The sequence below is a fragment of the Coregonus clupeaformis genome, unplaced genomic scaffold (assembly GCF_020615455.1).
Source record: "Coregonus clupeaformis isolate EN_2021a unplaced genomic scaffold, ASM2061545v1 scaf0001, whole genome shotgun sequence".
Taxonomy (NCBI): Eukaryota; Metazoa; Chordata; class Actinopteri; order Salmoniformes; family Salmonidae; genus Coregonus; species Coregonus clupeaformis.
The window spans coordinates 506,797-524,040 of NW_025533456.1; the positions used below are offsets into that span (position 1 = coordinate 506,797).

Here is a 17,244-nt window from a genome sequence, read left to right on the forward strand (position 1 = left end):
TCAGAAACAGTCTCAGGGAAGCTCATCTGCGTGCTCATCGTCCTCCCCAAGGTCTTGACCTGACTGCAGTTTGGCGTCGTAACCGAGTTCAGTGGGCAAATGCTCACCTTCGATGGCCACTGGCACGCTGGAGAAGTGTGCTCTTCATGGATGAATCTCGGTTTCAAATGTACCGGGTAGATGGCAGACATTGTGTATGGCGTTGTGTGGGTGAGCGATTTGCTGATGTCAATGTTGTGAATAGAGAGCCCCATGGTGGCTGTGGGGTTATGGAATGGGCAGGCATAAGCTAGGGACAACGAACACAATTGCATTTTATCGATAGCAATTTGAATGCACCAAGATACCATGACGAAAATCCTGGAGGTCCATTGTCGTGTCATTTATCCACCGCCATCACCTCATGTTTCAGCCTGATAATGCACAGCCCCAATTCCTAGAAGCTGAAAATGTCCCAGTTCATCCATGGTCTGCATACTCACCAGACATGTCACCCATTGAGCATGTTTGGGATGCTCTGGATGGACGTGTATGACAGTATGTTCCAGTTTCTGCCAACATCCAGCAATTTCGCACAGCAATTTTAGAGGAGTGGGACAACATTCCACAGGCCACAATCAACTGCCTGATCAACTCTATGCGAAGGAGATGTCGCGCTGCATGAGACAAATGGTGGTCACACCAGACACTGACAGATTTTCTGATCCACGCCCCTACCTTTTATTCAGGTATCTGTGACCAACAGATGCATATCTTTATTCCCAGTCATGTGGAATCCATAGAATAGGGCCTAATTAATTTATTTCAATTGACTGATTTCCTTATATGAACTGTAACTCAGTAAAATATTTGAAATTGTTGCATGTTGCGTTTATATTTTTGTTCAGAATAGTTTAGAGGGAAGCTCAATTGTGATCGGATCACATTGGACTTGCTTTAAAAGTCTTGATACTTGTTTGTGTTACTTTTCAAGCAACGTAAAAAAAATTTTGTTTACTTGTATGTGTTGTGTGCTGCAATTCAGCTTTTAGAGGCCAAGTACAGCCTACATGTAAAATTAAAAACCCAGACTACTATTACTACTTAAAATAACTTCTATCCATTTCATAATTGAATCCTCCTTTAGGACCATAACATCTTGAATGGTCAGGGATTGTTTTAAGTACAGTGGATGTTGAATTTGATTACATGTGGCGGCAGGTAGCTTAGTGGTTAAGAGCGTTGTGCCAGTAACCGAAAGGTCGTTGGTTCTAATCCCCGAACCGACTAGGTGAAAAATCTGTCGATGTGCCCTTGAGCAAGGCACATAACCCTAATTGCTCCTGTAAGTCGCTCTGGATAAGAGCGTCTGCTAAATGACTAAAATGTAAATGTGTGTGGCACGGCCTTTTGTGAGTGTGTGTCACTGTCTGGTTTAGTCAAATCCTTGCCAGTCACTCTGTTCAGAGTCATACTCCAGCTCCACTCCCACACAACGCACTCCTTCCAACAACATGGGTGTACCATGGTGACGGTCTGGGAAACAGGGAGAGAGAAAGAGAGAGAGCGAGAGATAGCAACAGAAAATGAAAGAGAGGGAGAGAAAAAAATAAAAAATACCATTAGGCTATTTCTCAGAAATGGTTTAGTCCACAACATCCGACCAGTGCCAGTGCTCTCTATTAAAGTGTGGTGAAGTAGAGAGTGAGTGAGATACAGTAAAGCCTTAAGGATTAAGCTGTGGGTTGATCTGTTGCCTGGCCTCTCCACGAACCCTTTCATTCAACTATATCCCCTCCCCTGCTCTGCCTGACTATAGATGTTCAAGTTCGGATCACCACTGTGGTTTTGTCCCAAATGGCACCCTAAGCCCGATGTAGTGCACTACTTTTGACCAGGGCTCCACAGCCTGTAAATAAAAACGCTACCCACCAACCCATTTATTAGGTAGCTAGTTGACACAAATAGACTGTCTGTCTATCAGTCATTTTTTTGCACTATTTTAATTTAAAATACATAAATGACTGAAAATGGATAGATAACTATAAACTCAGCAAAAAAAAGAAACGTCCTCTCACTGTCAACTGCATTTATTTTCAGCAAACTTAACATGTGAAAATATTTGTATGAACATAAGATTCAACAACTGAGACAAACTGAACAAGTTCCACAGACATGTGACTAATAGAAATTGAATAATGTGTCCCTGAATAAAATCAAAAGTAACAGTCAGTATCTGGTGTGGCCACATTAAGTACTGCAGTGCATCTCCTCCTCATGGACTGCACCATATTTGCCAGTTCTTGCTGTGAGATGTTACCCAACTCTTCCACTAATGCACCTGCAAGTTCCCGGACATTTCTGGGGGGAATGGCCCAAGCCCTCATTCTCCGATCCAACAGGTCCCAGACGTGCTCAATGAAATTGAGATCCGGGCTCTTCGCTGGCCATGGCAGAACACTGACATTCCTGTCTTGCAGGAAATCACGCACAGAACGAGCAGTATGGCTGGTGGCATTGTCATGCTGGAGGGTCATGTCAGGATGAGCCTGCAGGAAGGGTACCACATGAGGGAGGAGGATGTCTTCCCTGTAACGCACAGCGTTGAGATTGCCTGCAATGACAACAAGCTCAGTCCGATGATGCTGTGACACACCGCCCTAGACCATGACGGACCCTCCACCTCCAAATCGATCCCGCTCCAGAGTACAGGCCTCGGTGTAACGCTCATTCCTTCGACGATAAACGCGAATCCGACCATCACCCCTGGTGAGACAAAACCGCGACTCGTCAGTGAAGAGCACTTTTTGCCAGTCCTGTCTGGTCCAGCGACGGTGGGTTTGTGCCCATAGGCGACGTTGTTGCCGGTGTTGTCTGGTGAGGACCTGCCTTACAACAGGCCTACAAGCCCTCAGTCCAGCCTCTCTCAGCCTATTGCGGACAGTCTGAGCACTGATGGGAGGGATTGTGCGTTCCAGGTGTAACTCGGGCAGTTGTTGTTGCCATCCTGTACCTGTCCCGCAAGTGTGATGTTCGGATATACTGATCCTATGCAGGTGTTGTTACACGTGGTCTGCCACTGCGAGGGCGATCAGCTGTCCGTCCTGTCTCCCTGTAGCGCTGTCTTAGGCGTCTCACAGTACGGACATTGCAATTTATTCACATCCGCAGTCCTCATGCCTCCTTGCAGCATGCTAAAGGCACGTTCACGCAGATGAGCAGGGACCCTGGGCATCTTTCTTTTGGTGTTTTTCAGAGCCAGTAGAAAGGCCTCTTTAGTGTCCTAAGTTTTCATAACTGTGACCTTAATTGCCTACCGTCTGTAAGCTGTTAGTGTCTTAACGACCGTTCCACAGGTGCATGTTCATTAATTGTTTATGGTTCATTGAACAAGCATGGGAAACAGTGTTTAAACCCTTTACAATTAAGATCTGTGAAGTTATTTGGATTTTTACTAATTATCTTTGAAAGACAGGGTCCTGAAAAAGGGACGTTTCTTTTTTTGCTGAGTTTATAAATAGAAAATACTTTTCTGTTGAAAGGAAATTAATTACAGGGTTTGTGTTAGGTTCCAAAGTGAATCATCATGACATAATCTATTCAATGCTTCCAGACACTGAAAGCAGTCTGAGTCCCAGTACTGCCACAGTGTGCTACAGACAGAAAATGGCTCCAACTCAAGTGCCAGGAAGAAAGAACGGGATGCAGTGATTATAATCAATCAGTCATGTTCAATACAGTGCAAGTATTATACCAAATCATAAGCTCTCCACTTATGCGTGACTTATTTCATTTTACTCAGGTTATCACAGTATCACAGTTTTCAGTGATGCGCTTAATTTAAACCGTGCTGTTCACACTTACCAGCAGGTGGCAGCAGCACACTACTACATCTACTCTCACAACCAGTCTCCTAGGTGCTAGACTGTTACGCAATTCAACAATGCTACATAAAAATACATCATTGCCTTGCTTTGCTTTGGGAAGAAAATGACAAGATGGCTACAGTAGAACTAAACTGATACTTCTTTAGAAACTCTATTAGAAGAGGCAGTTGGTTTTCAATACTGTTGTGTATTAATAATGAGGGAATTACAGGTAACTGCCAAAATAATGGAAACACTTGCGTAAATGAGGGATACAAAGTATATTGAAAGCAGGTGCTTCCACACAGGTGTGTGGTTCCTGAGTTAATTAAGCAATTAACATCCCATCATGCTTAGGGTCATGTATAAAAATGCTGGGCAGGCCATTATTTTGGCTATCATGGCTATGCCTCCATAGGATGACAATGCCCCCATCCACAGGGCACTAGTGGTCACTGAATGGTTTGATGAGCATGAAAACGATGTAAACCATATGCCATGGCCGTCTCCGTCACCAATTGAACACTTATGGGAGATTCTGGAGCGCTGTTTTCCACCACCATCAACAAAACACCAAATTAGGGAATTTCTTGTTGAAGAATGGTGTCGCATCCCTCCAATAGTTCCAGACACTTGTAGAATCTATGCCAAAGTGCATTGAAGCTGTTCTGGCTCATGGTGGGCCAACGCCCTATTAAGACACTTTATGCTGCGGTGTCCTTTATTTTGGCAGTTACCTGTACCTCTACAGAGCACATATTGCATGACACCACAACACAAGCTGTTTTCATCAGAATATTTCATTTTTAGGTACGGTACATTGCTTCAAACTGGAAAGGAAGTTAAGTGGTGCAATGGTTTCATATTGATCAATCAACACTTCTCCAAGCGTTGGGAGATCTGGGATGTATTCACTATGAACAAAACGGAAGCAAACGGAACGAAACGGGGGGAAACGTTTTCCGTTGGACTAATGATTGCAACCCAGATCATCTGAGCAGTGTGACTGCAATAAAGACGACCTGGAATGCCCCCTCTGATTTTGTTATCATGGGTGTAACACCACAGCTACCCTAGCGCGCCCAGAAAACAGTAGGTCTCATTTAAAATCAATAGGGGTGTATCATGCTCGTCCAACGTTACGATGTAGCTGGCCTCTAACTGTGGTCTTACCCATGACGCGGGCGTGCACCTTGACCCCCACGCAGACATCCTCCTGGCTCTCACTGACCAGCATCACCTCCTCACACAGCACCCCCTCCTGGTGGGCCATGTACTCACATGTCACTCTCAGACCACCTGAGGAGAGGAAGGAAGGAAGGGGAAAGAAGGGCAAAAAGCCAGAGGGATAGGGAACACGTATACAGAAAGAGAGAGAGGGGGGGGAGGGAGAGAGAGGTGCTTGGTATGACTTTACATTTATTTTCATTGTTTACTTCTCTTTATTCTCCTCCTTATATATTTCCCTCTTCTTCCACTGCATCAAGTCTGTCAACCAGAATGGAAAAACTCTCTGGGGTCAAACACATAAACACAGCTGGCAAACACTACAAATAACACACACACACACACACACACACACACACACACACACACACACAGTCCAAGAGGTCACAGAAAGATCACAGGGATGAAAGTAAAAGGTCATGGTTTTCCAGCAGATGGTTTAATGGAACGTAGCAACTAACTCAGTTCAACGCTAGAACAAACTACTGAAGCGTTAGAATGAGTGGTAAGAACAACCCTCATTACGAAATCCAGAAACTCCCTCAGGGATGTTAGCAAAATGGTTCAACATTTCAACATTTCCTGATTCGGGTTCTGTCATGGACCGACACACTTTCAGTCTTTCCTGTATATTTGAGATGCACAGCTACTGTAAAACATGACTGACATGAAGGTCTGGTCAACTGGAGACTGGGCAAAGATCAGTGGAACTTCAAAAGGGTTTGGATTAGGTCTGGGTATAGGGCAAAGGCTGTATCTGACGGCTATGGCAAGGCTGAACCATGGGTTGTGGCGAGGTAGCTGGGACTGGGGTTAGGTCAAAGGATAGGACTGGGACAGGGACTAGGGCTGAGTTGAGCAAGACTCTGACATACCCTCTGGTACAGGAGTGATATCGGTGATGCGGACGTGGGGGTTGGGTACTGGAGCTGGAGACACGTCCTTCCCCAGTGATGGAACCTCCGGGAGGGTGAAAACAATCTCATACTTGTGCTGGGTCTTCAGGAAACCAACCTGACAGATATATATAAATAAGAGAGAGAGAGAAATACATTCACCATACACACAAATGCACAGGAAAAGCATTTTCTAGCAATAAAAGAGAGAGTGAGATTCCAAAAATGAAAAGGAATTAGCGTTGCAAAGAAACTTCCAGTTTTTGAAGATGCACATCCTTCAGTTTCATCTGAACAAAATGGCAACAAAAAGAAACTAACTTGCTTTTCTCTCTGATAAACATCCTTTCTGGTTCATGTGATTTCATAAAAATCATACAATGCAATTTAACAATAGAGAGGAAGACAGAGAGAGTGAAGATGAAAAAGGGCATGATGGGGAAAGAAAATGGAGCAAGCGAAAAAGCTGCAAGAGAAGAGATAAGGAAGGAGGAAATAACAAGCCAAAGAGAGATCAAGGGAGAGAGAGAAATAGAGAGGGAGAAAGAGCGAGCGGAAAAAGAAAACGAGAGCGAAAGAGACAGAGAGAGAGAAAGGAGCCAATAGATTAGCCTCAGCCCTTCCAGACAGTCAAACGCCTCAAACAAGCCTCACATGACCCTCTAGCCTTGTCAAACAACAAACAATAACAACAAGTGAAGAAGAGAGGGCGAAAAGAGAGTGAAAGAAACACAAAAACCTAGTGCTTTGATTAAACAGCTATGCAGCATACCGTCCATGTCCAACCATCCCACACACTGACTACATCCCACCACATCTGATTTAAACAAGCCGCTGTTGCCAGAAGCAGCTACTCTGTGGTTCCAAGGGGGTGGCAGAGAACTTCAGACACAAGGCACATTCACCGCTGTCGTCTGTCTGGTGGACCTCACTTCCCACACCGGGGCAGCAGAATCAAAGGGCTGTCAGAACCGCAGCACAGTCACACTACACGCCCACGACTACAGTGCTATGCTGCAAAGAGTACAGGGGTTCTCTGATCCACAGCCATCCCCTGGTACACAGAAGGGGAGAGGACTGGCACCAGTGACTCGGTTAATAAGGAAGTGGTCAGATGACGCAGATGCTAAGCTACAGGAAAGTTTTGCTAGCACAGACTGGAATATGTTCCGGGATTCTTCCTATGGCATTGAGGAGTACACCACATCAGTCACTGGCTTCATCAATAAGTGCATCGATGACGTCATCCCCACAGTGACCGTACGTACATACCCCAACCAGAAGCCATGGATTACAGGCAACATCCACACTGAGCTAAAGGCTAGAGCTGCCGCTTTCAAGGAGCGGGACTCTAACCCGGACGCTTATAAGAAATCCCGCTATGCCCTCCGACGAACCATTAAACAAGCAAAGAGTCAATACAGGACTAAAACTGAATCGTACTACACTGGCTCTGATGCTCGTCGGATGTGGCAGGGCTTGCAAACTACTACAGACTACAAAAGGGAAGCACAGCCACGAGCTGCCCAGTGACATGAGCCTACCAGATGAGCTAAATCACTTCTATGCTCGCTTCGAGGCAAGCAACACTGAAGCATGCATGAGAGCATCAGCTGTTCCGGATGACTATGTGATTACGCTCTCCGTAGCAGACGTGAGTAAGACTTTTAAGCAGGCCAACATTCACAAGGCACAGGGCCAGACGGATTACCAGGACATGTACTCCGAGCATGCGCTGACCAACTGGCAAGTGTCTACACTGACATTTTCAACATGTCCCTGACTGAGTCTGTAATACCAACATGTTTCAAGCAGACCACCATAGTCCCTGTGCCCAAGAACATTAAGATAACCTGCCTAAATGCCTACCGACCTGTAGCACTCACGTCTGTAGCCATGAAGTGCTTTGAAAGGCTGGTCATGGCTCACATCAACACCATTATCCCAGAAACCCTAGACCCACTCCAATTTGCATACCGCCCCAACAGATCCACAGATGATGCAATCTCTATTGCATTGCACACTGCCCTTTCCCACCTGGACAAGAGGAACACCTACGTGAGAATGCTATTCATTGACTACAGCTCAGCATTCAACACCATAGTGCCCTCAAAGCTCATCACTAAGCTAAGGACCCTAGGACTAAAAACCTCCCTCTGCAACTGGATTCTGGACTTCCTGACGGGCCGCCCCCAGGTGGTAAGGGTAGGTAACAACACATCTGCCACGCTGATCCTCAACACGGGGGCCCCTCAGGGGTGCGTGCTCAGTCCCCTCCTGTACTCCCTGTTCACCCATGACTGCATGGCCAGGCACGACTCCAACACCATCATTAAGTTTGCCGGCGACACAACAGTGGTAGGCCTGATCACAGACAACGATGAGACAGCCTATAGGGAGGAGGTCAGAGACCTGGCCGTGTGGTGCCAGGATAACAACCTCTCCCTCAATGTGATCAAGACAAAGGAGATGATTGTGGACTACAGGCAGAAAATACATTCTCATCGACGGGCTGTAGTGGAACAGGTTGAGAGCTTAAAGTTCCTTGGTGTCCACATCACCAACAAACGATCATGGTCCAAACACACCAAGACAGTCGTGAAGAGGGCACGACAAAACCTATTCCCCCTCAGGAGACTGAAAAGATTTGGCATGGGTCCTCAGATCCTCAAAAAGTTATACAGCTGCACCATCGAGAGCATCCTGACTGGTTGCATCACCACCTGGCATGGCAACTGCTCGGCCTCCGACCGCAAGGCACTACAGAGGGTAGTGCGTACGGCCATGTACATCACTGGGGAAGAGTTTCCTGCCATCCAGGACCTCTATACCAGGCGGTGTGAGAGTAAGGCCCTAAAAATTGTCAAAGACTCCAGCCACCCTAGTCATAGACTGTTCTCTCTGCTACCGCATGACAAGCGGTACCGGAGCGCCAAGTCTAGGTCCAAAAGGCTTCTTAACAGCTTCTACCCCCAAGCCGTAAGACTCCTGAACAGCTAATCATGGCTACCCGGACTATTTGCATTGTCCCCCCCAACCCACCCCCTCTTTTACGCTGCTGCGACTCTGTTTATTATCAATGCATAGTCACTTTAACTCTACCCACATGTACATATTACCTCGACTAACCGGTGCCTCCCTACTGTTATTTTAACGTTGCGCTTTAATTATTTTTTACTTTTCTATTTTCTACTTAACACTTTCTTTCTTTTTTTTTCCTTCTTAAAACTGCATTGTTGGTTAAGGGCTTGTAAATAAGCATATCACTGTAAGGTCTACACCTGTTGTATTCGGCGCATGTGGCAAATAACATTTGATTTGATTTGTAACTGAACCTTCAGAACAGATACAGGAGATTAGCAGAGATGAGAGAGAAACTCTCCTCCTCCCCTTAGTTGTCATACAGGTTTAGGGTTGCAAAATTCAGGGAACTTTTACTAAATTCCCTGGTTATCCCCAAATCCCGGTTGGAGGATTCCAGGAATCAGGAGGGAATAAGAAGGAAATCCAGAATCCTCCAACAAGGATTTCTAGTAAACCAGGGAATTTATTGAAAGTTCCTGGAATTTTGCAACCCGATACAGGTTAACCTCATAGTACAAAATGGCAACACTGTCTGTACTGATGTTTTCAAGAAAAGAGGGACCACTGGAGATGAAGGGGAAAGTTTAGGAGAATCCTAGCTCTATGGGTGTGCCGTTTTGCCAACTCTTATGGTCATTGTCACGTCAGACACGTTAAATTCTTTAATCCAAAACCCACCTTGACCATAAAGTTCCCATCAGGCTCAGGGATCACCATGACAACAGAGTCGTGGAGCTTCTCATCAAAGTGGACATGGGAGGGAGTGCCGGCGACAGCGGTGGCTGGCTCTTCTGAGAAACTAACACCTCCCACCTTCGACGCGGAGCCTGAAGAGGGAGAGAGCAACTAACTTAATGACTTGTCTCACACACACACACACACACACACACACAGCAAGGGCCTCTGGTACAACAGTTTCCCATGGGAACAACTGTATGCCAGTGACACTCAGCAATGAGTGGTTAGTGGCTATAAAAGAAATTAAAAATATATACATTTAATTTTTTTCATATGTATTTATTTCCAAGGGAGAACATGGCATCTTGAACTTTGATTGTAAATCCACTTATTTTCGGTCATTTGAGTGCCTCTTCAAAATGTCTGTGATCACTCTTAAAAGCAATAGTAACAAAATATATTTGTAATCATGGAAGGAAAACACATCTTTCAGGGAGAAGATTGAGGATTTGATATGGGGTAAAGAATAATAAAAAAAAGACTAGGCCTATCCCAGAATGCCCTGCAGTCATAAGATAAACAACTTTATTATCCATTAAACGTTCATTAAATTGACATTTGAAGGAAACCACTTGTCACAGCATTTATAGAGGAAGACTAAATGGTATTATAGAATAATAGATCTCTACCACTGTCTCTCATGTCTCTGGTCAAAACTAGTGCACTATATAGGGAATAGGGTGCCATTTTGAAAAGAAGGTTGACGACATCCGATCCTCGTTTGTTAAGTCAAATGACATCGCTGGTCCTGCTCACACTGCCCTACCCTATGGTTTGACTTCTTTCTCCCCTCTCTCTCCAGATGAAATCTTGCGACTTGTGACGGCCGGCCGCCCAACAACCTGCCCGGTTGACCCTATCCCCTCCTCTCTTCTCCAGACCATTCCCGGAGACTTTCTCCCTTACCTCACCCCGCTCATCAACTCATCCTTGACCGCTGGCTATGTCCCTTCCGTCTTCAAGAGAGCAAGAGTTGCACCCCTTCTCAAAAAACCTACACTCGTGCCCTCCGATGTCAACAACTACAGACCAGTATCCCTTCTTTCTTTTCTCTCCAAAACTCTTGAGCGTGCCGTCTTTAGCCAACTCTCTTGCTATCTCTCTCAGAATGACCTTCTTGATCCAAACCAGTCAGGTTTCAAGACTGGTCATTCAACTGAGACTGCTCTTTGTGTCATGGAGGCTCTCCGCACTGCTAAAGCTAACTCTCTCTCCTCTGCACTCATCCTTCTAGACCTATCTGCTGCCTTTGATACTGTGAACCATCAGATCCTCCTCTCCACCCTCTCCGAGTTGGGCATCTCCGGCGCGGCTCACTCTTGGATTGCGTCCTACCTGACAGGTCGCTCCTACCAGGTGGCGTGGCGAGAATCTGTCTCCGCACCACGTGCTCTCACCACTGGTGTCCCCCAAGGCTCAGTTCTAGGCCCTCTCCTATTCTCGCTATACACCAAGTCACTTGGCTCTGTCATATCCTCACATGGCCTATCATTGCTACGCAGACGACACACAACTAATCTTCTCCTTTCCCCCTTCTGATAACCAGGTGGCGAATCGCATCTCTGCATGTCTGGCAGACATATCAGTGTGGATGACGGATCACCACCTCAAGCTGAACCTCGGCAAGAGGAAGCTGCTCTTCCTCCCGGGGAAGGACTGCCCGTTCGATGATCTCGCCATCACGGTTGACAACTTCGCTGTGTCCTCCTCCCAGAGTGCAAAGAGCCTTGGCGTGACCCTGGACAACACCCTGTCGTTCTCCGCTAACATCAAGGCGGTGACCCGATCCTGTAGGTTCATGCTCTACAACATTCGCAGAGTACGACCCTGCCTTACACAGGAAGCGGCACAGGTCCTAATCCAGGCACTTGTCATCTCCCGTCTGGATTACTGCAACTCGCTGTTGGCTGGGCTCCCTGCCTGTGCCATTAAACCCCTACAACTCATCCAGAACGCCGCAGCCCGTCTGGTGTTCAACCTTCCCAAGTTCTCTTACGTCACCCCGCTCCTCCGCACACTCCACTGGCTTCCAGTTGAAGCTCGCATCTGCTACAAGACCATGGTACTTGCCTACGGAGCTGTGAGGGGAACGGCACCTCCGTACCTTCAGGCTCTGATCAGTCCGTACACCCAAACGAGGGCATTGCGTTCATCCACCTCTGGCCTGCTGGCCCCCCTACCTCTGTGGAAGCACAGTTCCCGCTCAGCCCAGTCAAAACTGTTCGCTGCTCTGGCACCCCAATGGTGGAACAAGCTCCCTCACGACGCCAGGAGAGCGGAGTCGCTCACCACCTTCCGGAGACACTTGAAACCCCACCTCTTTAAGGAATACCTGGGATAGGATAAAGTAATCCTTCTACCCACCCTTACCCCACCCCAAAAAAATTAATAAAAATAATAATTGTAAAGTGGTTGTCCCACTGGCTATCATAAGGTGAATGCACCAATTTGTAAGTCGCTCAGGATAAGAGCGTCTGCTAAATGACGAAAATGTAAATGTAAATTTGGGAATCAGACTGTGTTTGTTTGAATGCCTTGTGTAACACATTAGATCACTGATCTTTTGAAATGCTGTAACTTGACTGTCCCTCTGGCATACATTGTCACAGTATCATCATATTCATATACTTTTTTATTTTCGTACTTTATTTCCCATTAAAAGAGTGATGCGTATCTACAGCATTTATTTCCATTGCCTTGCTTGAGTTAATCCTATCTGGGTCAAGAAGATAAGAGTTTAGGAGTCAGAGGCACTGTGATTGTATTTCTTTAATAACATTGTGAGTCAGAATTTCATCAGGCAGTGGATGGCTGTTCAGATTAAAATGATATAAAATGATATTAAAAGAAGATAAAAATGTATGAGAAGGAAATATAACCCTTGAACCTAATCAACTTTACAGTTGCATGGTTTCATACAGTGCATTCAGAAAGTATTCACACCCCTTGATTTTTCCCCACATTTTGTTATGTTACAAAGTGGGATTAAAATGGATTTAATTGCAATTTTTTTGTCAATGATTTACACAAAATACTCTCATGTCAAAGTGGAAGAAGAATTCTAACTTTTTTTATGGAAATTAAAACACTAATAGATCTTGATTAGATAAGTATTCAAACGCCTCAATACATGTTAGAATCAACTTTGGCAGCGATTACAGCTGTGAGTTTTTCTGGGTAAGTCTCTAAGAGCTTCGCAAACCTGGAGTGTACATTATTTGCCAATTATTCTTTTAAAAATTCTTCAAGCTCTGTCAAGTTGGTTGCTGATCATTGCTAGACAGCCATTTTCAAGTCTTGCCTTAGATTTAACTAGGCCACTTGGGAACATTCAATGTCGTCTTGGTAAGTAACTCCAGTGTATATTTGGCCTTGCATTTTAGGTTATTGTCCTGCTGAAAGGTGGATTTGTCTCCTAGTGTCTGTTGGAAAGCAGACCGAACCAGGTTTCCTCTAAGACTTTGCCTGTGCTTAGCTCTATTCCTTTTAATTGTTAAATCCTAAAAAAAACTCCCCAGTCCTTGCCGAGTGGTACTCGGTAAAGTGTTGTGTTGGATTTGCCCACACCAAACATGCTTTGTATTCAGGACAAAAAGTGAATTTCTTGGCCACATTTTTTGCAGTATTACATTAATTCCTTATTGCAAACAGGATGCATGTTTTGGAATATTTGTATTCTGTACAGGCTTCCTTCTTTTCACTCTGACATTTAGGTTAGTATTGTGGACTAACTACAATGTTGTTGATCCATCCTCAGTTTTCTCCTATCACAGCCATTTAACTCGAACTGGTTTAAAATATCCATTGGCCTCATGGTGAGTTAGGAAGAACGCCTGTATCTCTGTAGTGACTGGGTGTATTGATACACCATCCAAAGTGCAATTAAATAACTTCACCATGCGCAAAGTGATATTCAATGTCTGTTTTCTTTTTTTACCCATCTACCAATAGATGCCCTTCTTTGCGAGGCATTGGAAAACCTCCCTGGTGTTTGTCGTTGAATCTGTGCTTGAAATTCACTGCTCGACTGAGGGACCTTACAGATAATTGTATGTATGGGGTAGTCATTCAAAAAGCATGTTAAACAGCATTATTGCACACACAGTTATATTACTTGTTAAGCAAATTTTTACTCCTGAAGTTATTTCTGCTTGCCATAATAAAGGGGTTGAATACTTATTGACTCAAGCCATTTCAGATTTGCATTTTTTATTCATTTGTAAACATTTCTAAAAACATAATTCCACTTCGACATTATGGGGTATTGTGTGTAGATCAGAGGCACAAAAATCTTAAAATGGAACCCATTTTAAATTCAGGCTGTAATAACAAAATGTGGAAAAAGTCAAGAGGTGTGAATACTTTCTGAAGGCACTGCATGTCGCCCTACAGGTTTTTATTGAAAGAGATTCTATAGGAATGATAACTATGATGACATCATAGAATTACATACAGTGAGGGAAAAAAGTATTTGATCCCCTGCTGATTTTGTACATTTGCCCACTGACAAAGACATGATCAGTCTATAATTTAAAATGGTAGGTTTATTTGAACAGTGAGAGACAGAATAACAACAACAAAAATCCAGAAAAACGCATGTCAAAAATGTTATTAATTGATTTGCATTTTAAATGAGGGAAATAAGTATTTGACCCCTCTGCAAAACATTACTTAGTACTTGGTGGCAAAACCCTTGTTGGCAATCACAGAGGTCAGACGTTTCTTGTAGTTGGCCACCAGGTTTGCACACATCTCAGAAGGGATTTTGTTCCACTCCTCTTTGCAGATCTTCTCCAAGTCATTAAGGTTTCGAGGTTGATGTTTGGCAACTTGAACGTTCAGCTCCCGCCACAGATTTTCTATGGGATTAAGGTCTGGAGACTGGCTAGGCCACTCCAGGACCTTAATGTGCTTCTTCTTGAGCCACTCCTTTGTTGCCTTGGCCGTGTGTTTTGGGTCATTGTCATGCTGGAATACCCATCCATGACCCATTTTCAATGCCCTGGCTAAGGGAAGGAGGTTCTCACCCAAGATTTGACGGTACATGGCCCCGTCCATTGCCCCTTTGATGCGGTGAAGTTGTCCTGTCCCCTTAGCAGAAAAACGCCCCCAAAGCATAATGTTTCCACCTCCATGTTTGACGGTGGGGATGGTGTTCTTGGGGTCATAGGCAGCATTCCTCCTCCTCCAAACACGGCGAGTTGAGTTGATGCCAAAGAGCTCCATTTTGGTATCATCTGCCCACAACACTTTCACCCAGTTCTCCTCTGAATCGGGCGCGGCAGGATTTCGGTCCTTCACGGCATAGTGTGTTACCAATTGTTTTCTTGGTGACTATGGTCCCAGCTGCCTTGAGATCATTGGCAAGATCCTCCCGTGTAGTTCTGGGATGATTCCGCACCGTTCTCATGATCATTGCAACTCCACAAGGTGAGATCTTGCATGGAGCCCCAGGCCAAGGGAGAACTGGGAGATTGACAGTTATTTTGTGTTTCTTCCATTTGCGAATAATCGCACCAACTGTTGTCACCTTCTCACCAAGCTGCTTGGCGATGGTCTTGTAGCCCATTCCAGCCTTGTGTAGGTCTACAATCTTGTCCCTGACATCCTTGGAGAGCTCTTTGGTCTTGGCCATGGTGGAGAGTTTGGAATCTGATTGATTGATTGCTTCTGTGGACAGGTGTCTTTTATACAGGTAACAAGCTGAGATTAGGAGCACTCCCTTTAAGAGTGCGCTCCTAATCTCAGCTCGTTACCTGTATAAAAGACACCTGGGAGACAGAAATCTTTCTGATTGAGAGGGGGTCAAATACTTATTTCCCTCATTAAAATGGAAATAAATGTATAACATTTTTTAAATGCGTTTTTCTGGATTTTGTTGCTGTTATTCTGTCTCTCACTGTTCAAATAAACCTACCATTAAAATTATAGACTGATCATTTCTTTGTCAGTGGGCAAACGTACAAAATCAGCAGGGGATCAAATACTTTTTTCCCTCACTGTATAGAATAGAATCTGTCTACTCTCTCTTGCCTGACCACTCACCCTGAATTGTATTCCCCTGATCTATCGATCGCTTAATACATTCAGTCAAACTGCCATCTTAGAAGTTGTTTGTGTTACTTCAAAATGAGGAGGCATTATGAACAAATTAATCAGCGATTGGATCGTCTCTAACAAATCTAACCAAACAGAGTATCAAAGTTGATAACGTCATCATGTAGGCTGGCTCTGGCCTAACCCATCAGTTTCTGGGACCAATCAGAACAGTCAGATTGTGTTCGCATTCTAAAAATCGTTGGTGAGGGAGGCAAATCCAGACTCATCGTAGAGAAGAAACGTCGGTTGGCCTGAGCGATGTGGATGGCTAGCCAGGCAATATTCTGAGCTTACCTCAGACAAAAAATATACAGTATAATATATATATATATAGTAGCAGTCAAATGATTGGACACACCTACTCATTCCAGGGTTTTACTTAATTTTTTACTATTTTCTACATTGTAGAATAATAGTGAAGACATCAAAACTATGAAATAACACATATGGAATCATGTAGTAACCAAAAAAAGTGTTAAACAAATCAAAATATGTTATTTGAGATTCTTCAAATAGCCACCCTTTGCCTTGATGACAGCTTTGCACACTCTTGGCATTCTCTCAACCAGCTTCACCTGGAATGCTTTTCCAACTTTCTTGAAGGAGTTCCCACATATGCTGAGCACTTGTTGGCTGCTTTTTCTTCACTCTGCGGTCCAACTCATCCCAAACCATCTTAATTGGGTTGAGGTCGGGGGATTGTGGAGGCCAGGTCATCAGATGCAGCACTCCATCACTCTCCTTCATGGTAAAATAGCCCTTACACAGCCTGGATGTGTGTTGGGTCATTGTCCTGTTGCAAAACAAATGACAGTCCCATAAGCCCAAACCAGATGGGATGGCGTATCACTGCAGAATGCTGTGGTAGCCATGCTGGTTAAGTGTGCCTTGAATTCTAAATAAATCACAGACAGTGTCACCAGCAAAGCACCCACACACCATAACAAATCCTCCTCAATGCTTTACGGTGGGAACTACACATGCGGAGATCATCCGTTCACCCACACCGCGTCTCACAAAGACACGGCGGTTGGAACCAAAAATCTCAAAATTTGGACTCCAGACCAAATTCCACCCGGTCTAATGTCCATTGCTCGTGTTTCTTGGCCCAAGCAACTCTCTTCTTCTTATTGGTGTCCTTTATTAGTGGTTTCTTTGCAGCAATTCGACCATGAAGGCCTGATTTACACAGTCTCCTCTGAACAGTTGATGTTCAGATGTGTCTGTTACTTGAACTCTATGAAGCATTCATTTGGGCTGCAATTTCTGAGGCTGGTAATGCTAATGAACTTATCCTCTGCAGCAGAGGTACTTCTGGGTCTTCCATTCCTGTGGCGGTCCTCAAGAGCGCCAGT

At 44.8% G+C, this 17,244-nt stretch overlaps 1 protein-coding gene across 2 annotated transcripts in view; it reads right to left on the minus strand.

The window, feature by feature from the left end:
* Nucleotides 1–1,327: 1,327 nt before the first annotated feature.
* LOC123482917 (UPF0687 protein C20orf27 homolog) overlaps nt 1,328–17,244 on the minus strand; it is a 30,716-nt gene continuing 14,799 nt past the window's right edge. For both annotated transcript variants that reach the window (XM_045212148.1, XM_045212147.1), the window contains exons 3-6: nt 9,731–9,879; nt 5,948–6,086; nt 5,019–5,144; nt 1,328–1,515 (exon numbers count right to left, since the gene is read on the minus strand). In XM_045212148.1, the coding sequence (XP_045068083.1) occupies nt 1,415–1,515; nt 5,019–5,144; nt 5,948–6,086; nt 9,731–9,879 (515 nt within the window). In that variant the 3' untranslated portion in view covers nt 1,328–1,414. The remainder of the gene's footprint in view (nt 1,516–5,018; nt 5,145–5,947; nt 6,087–9,730; nt 9,880–17,244) is intronic.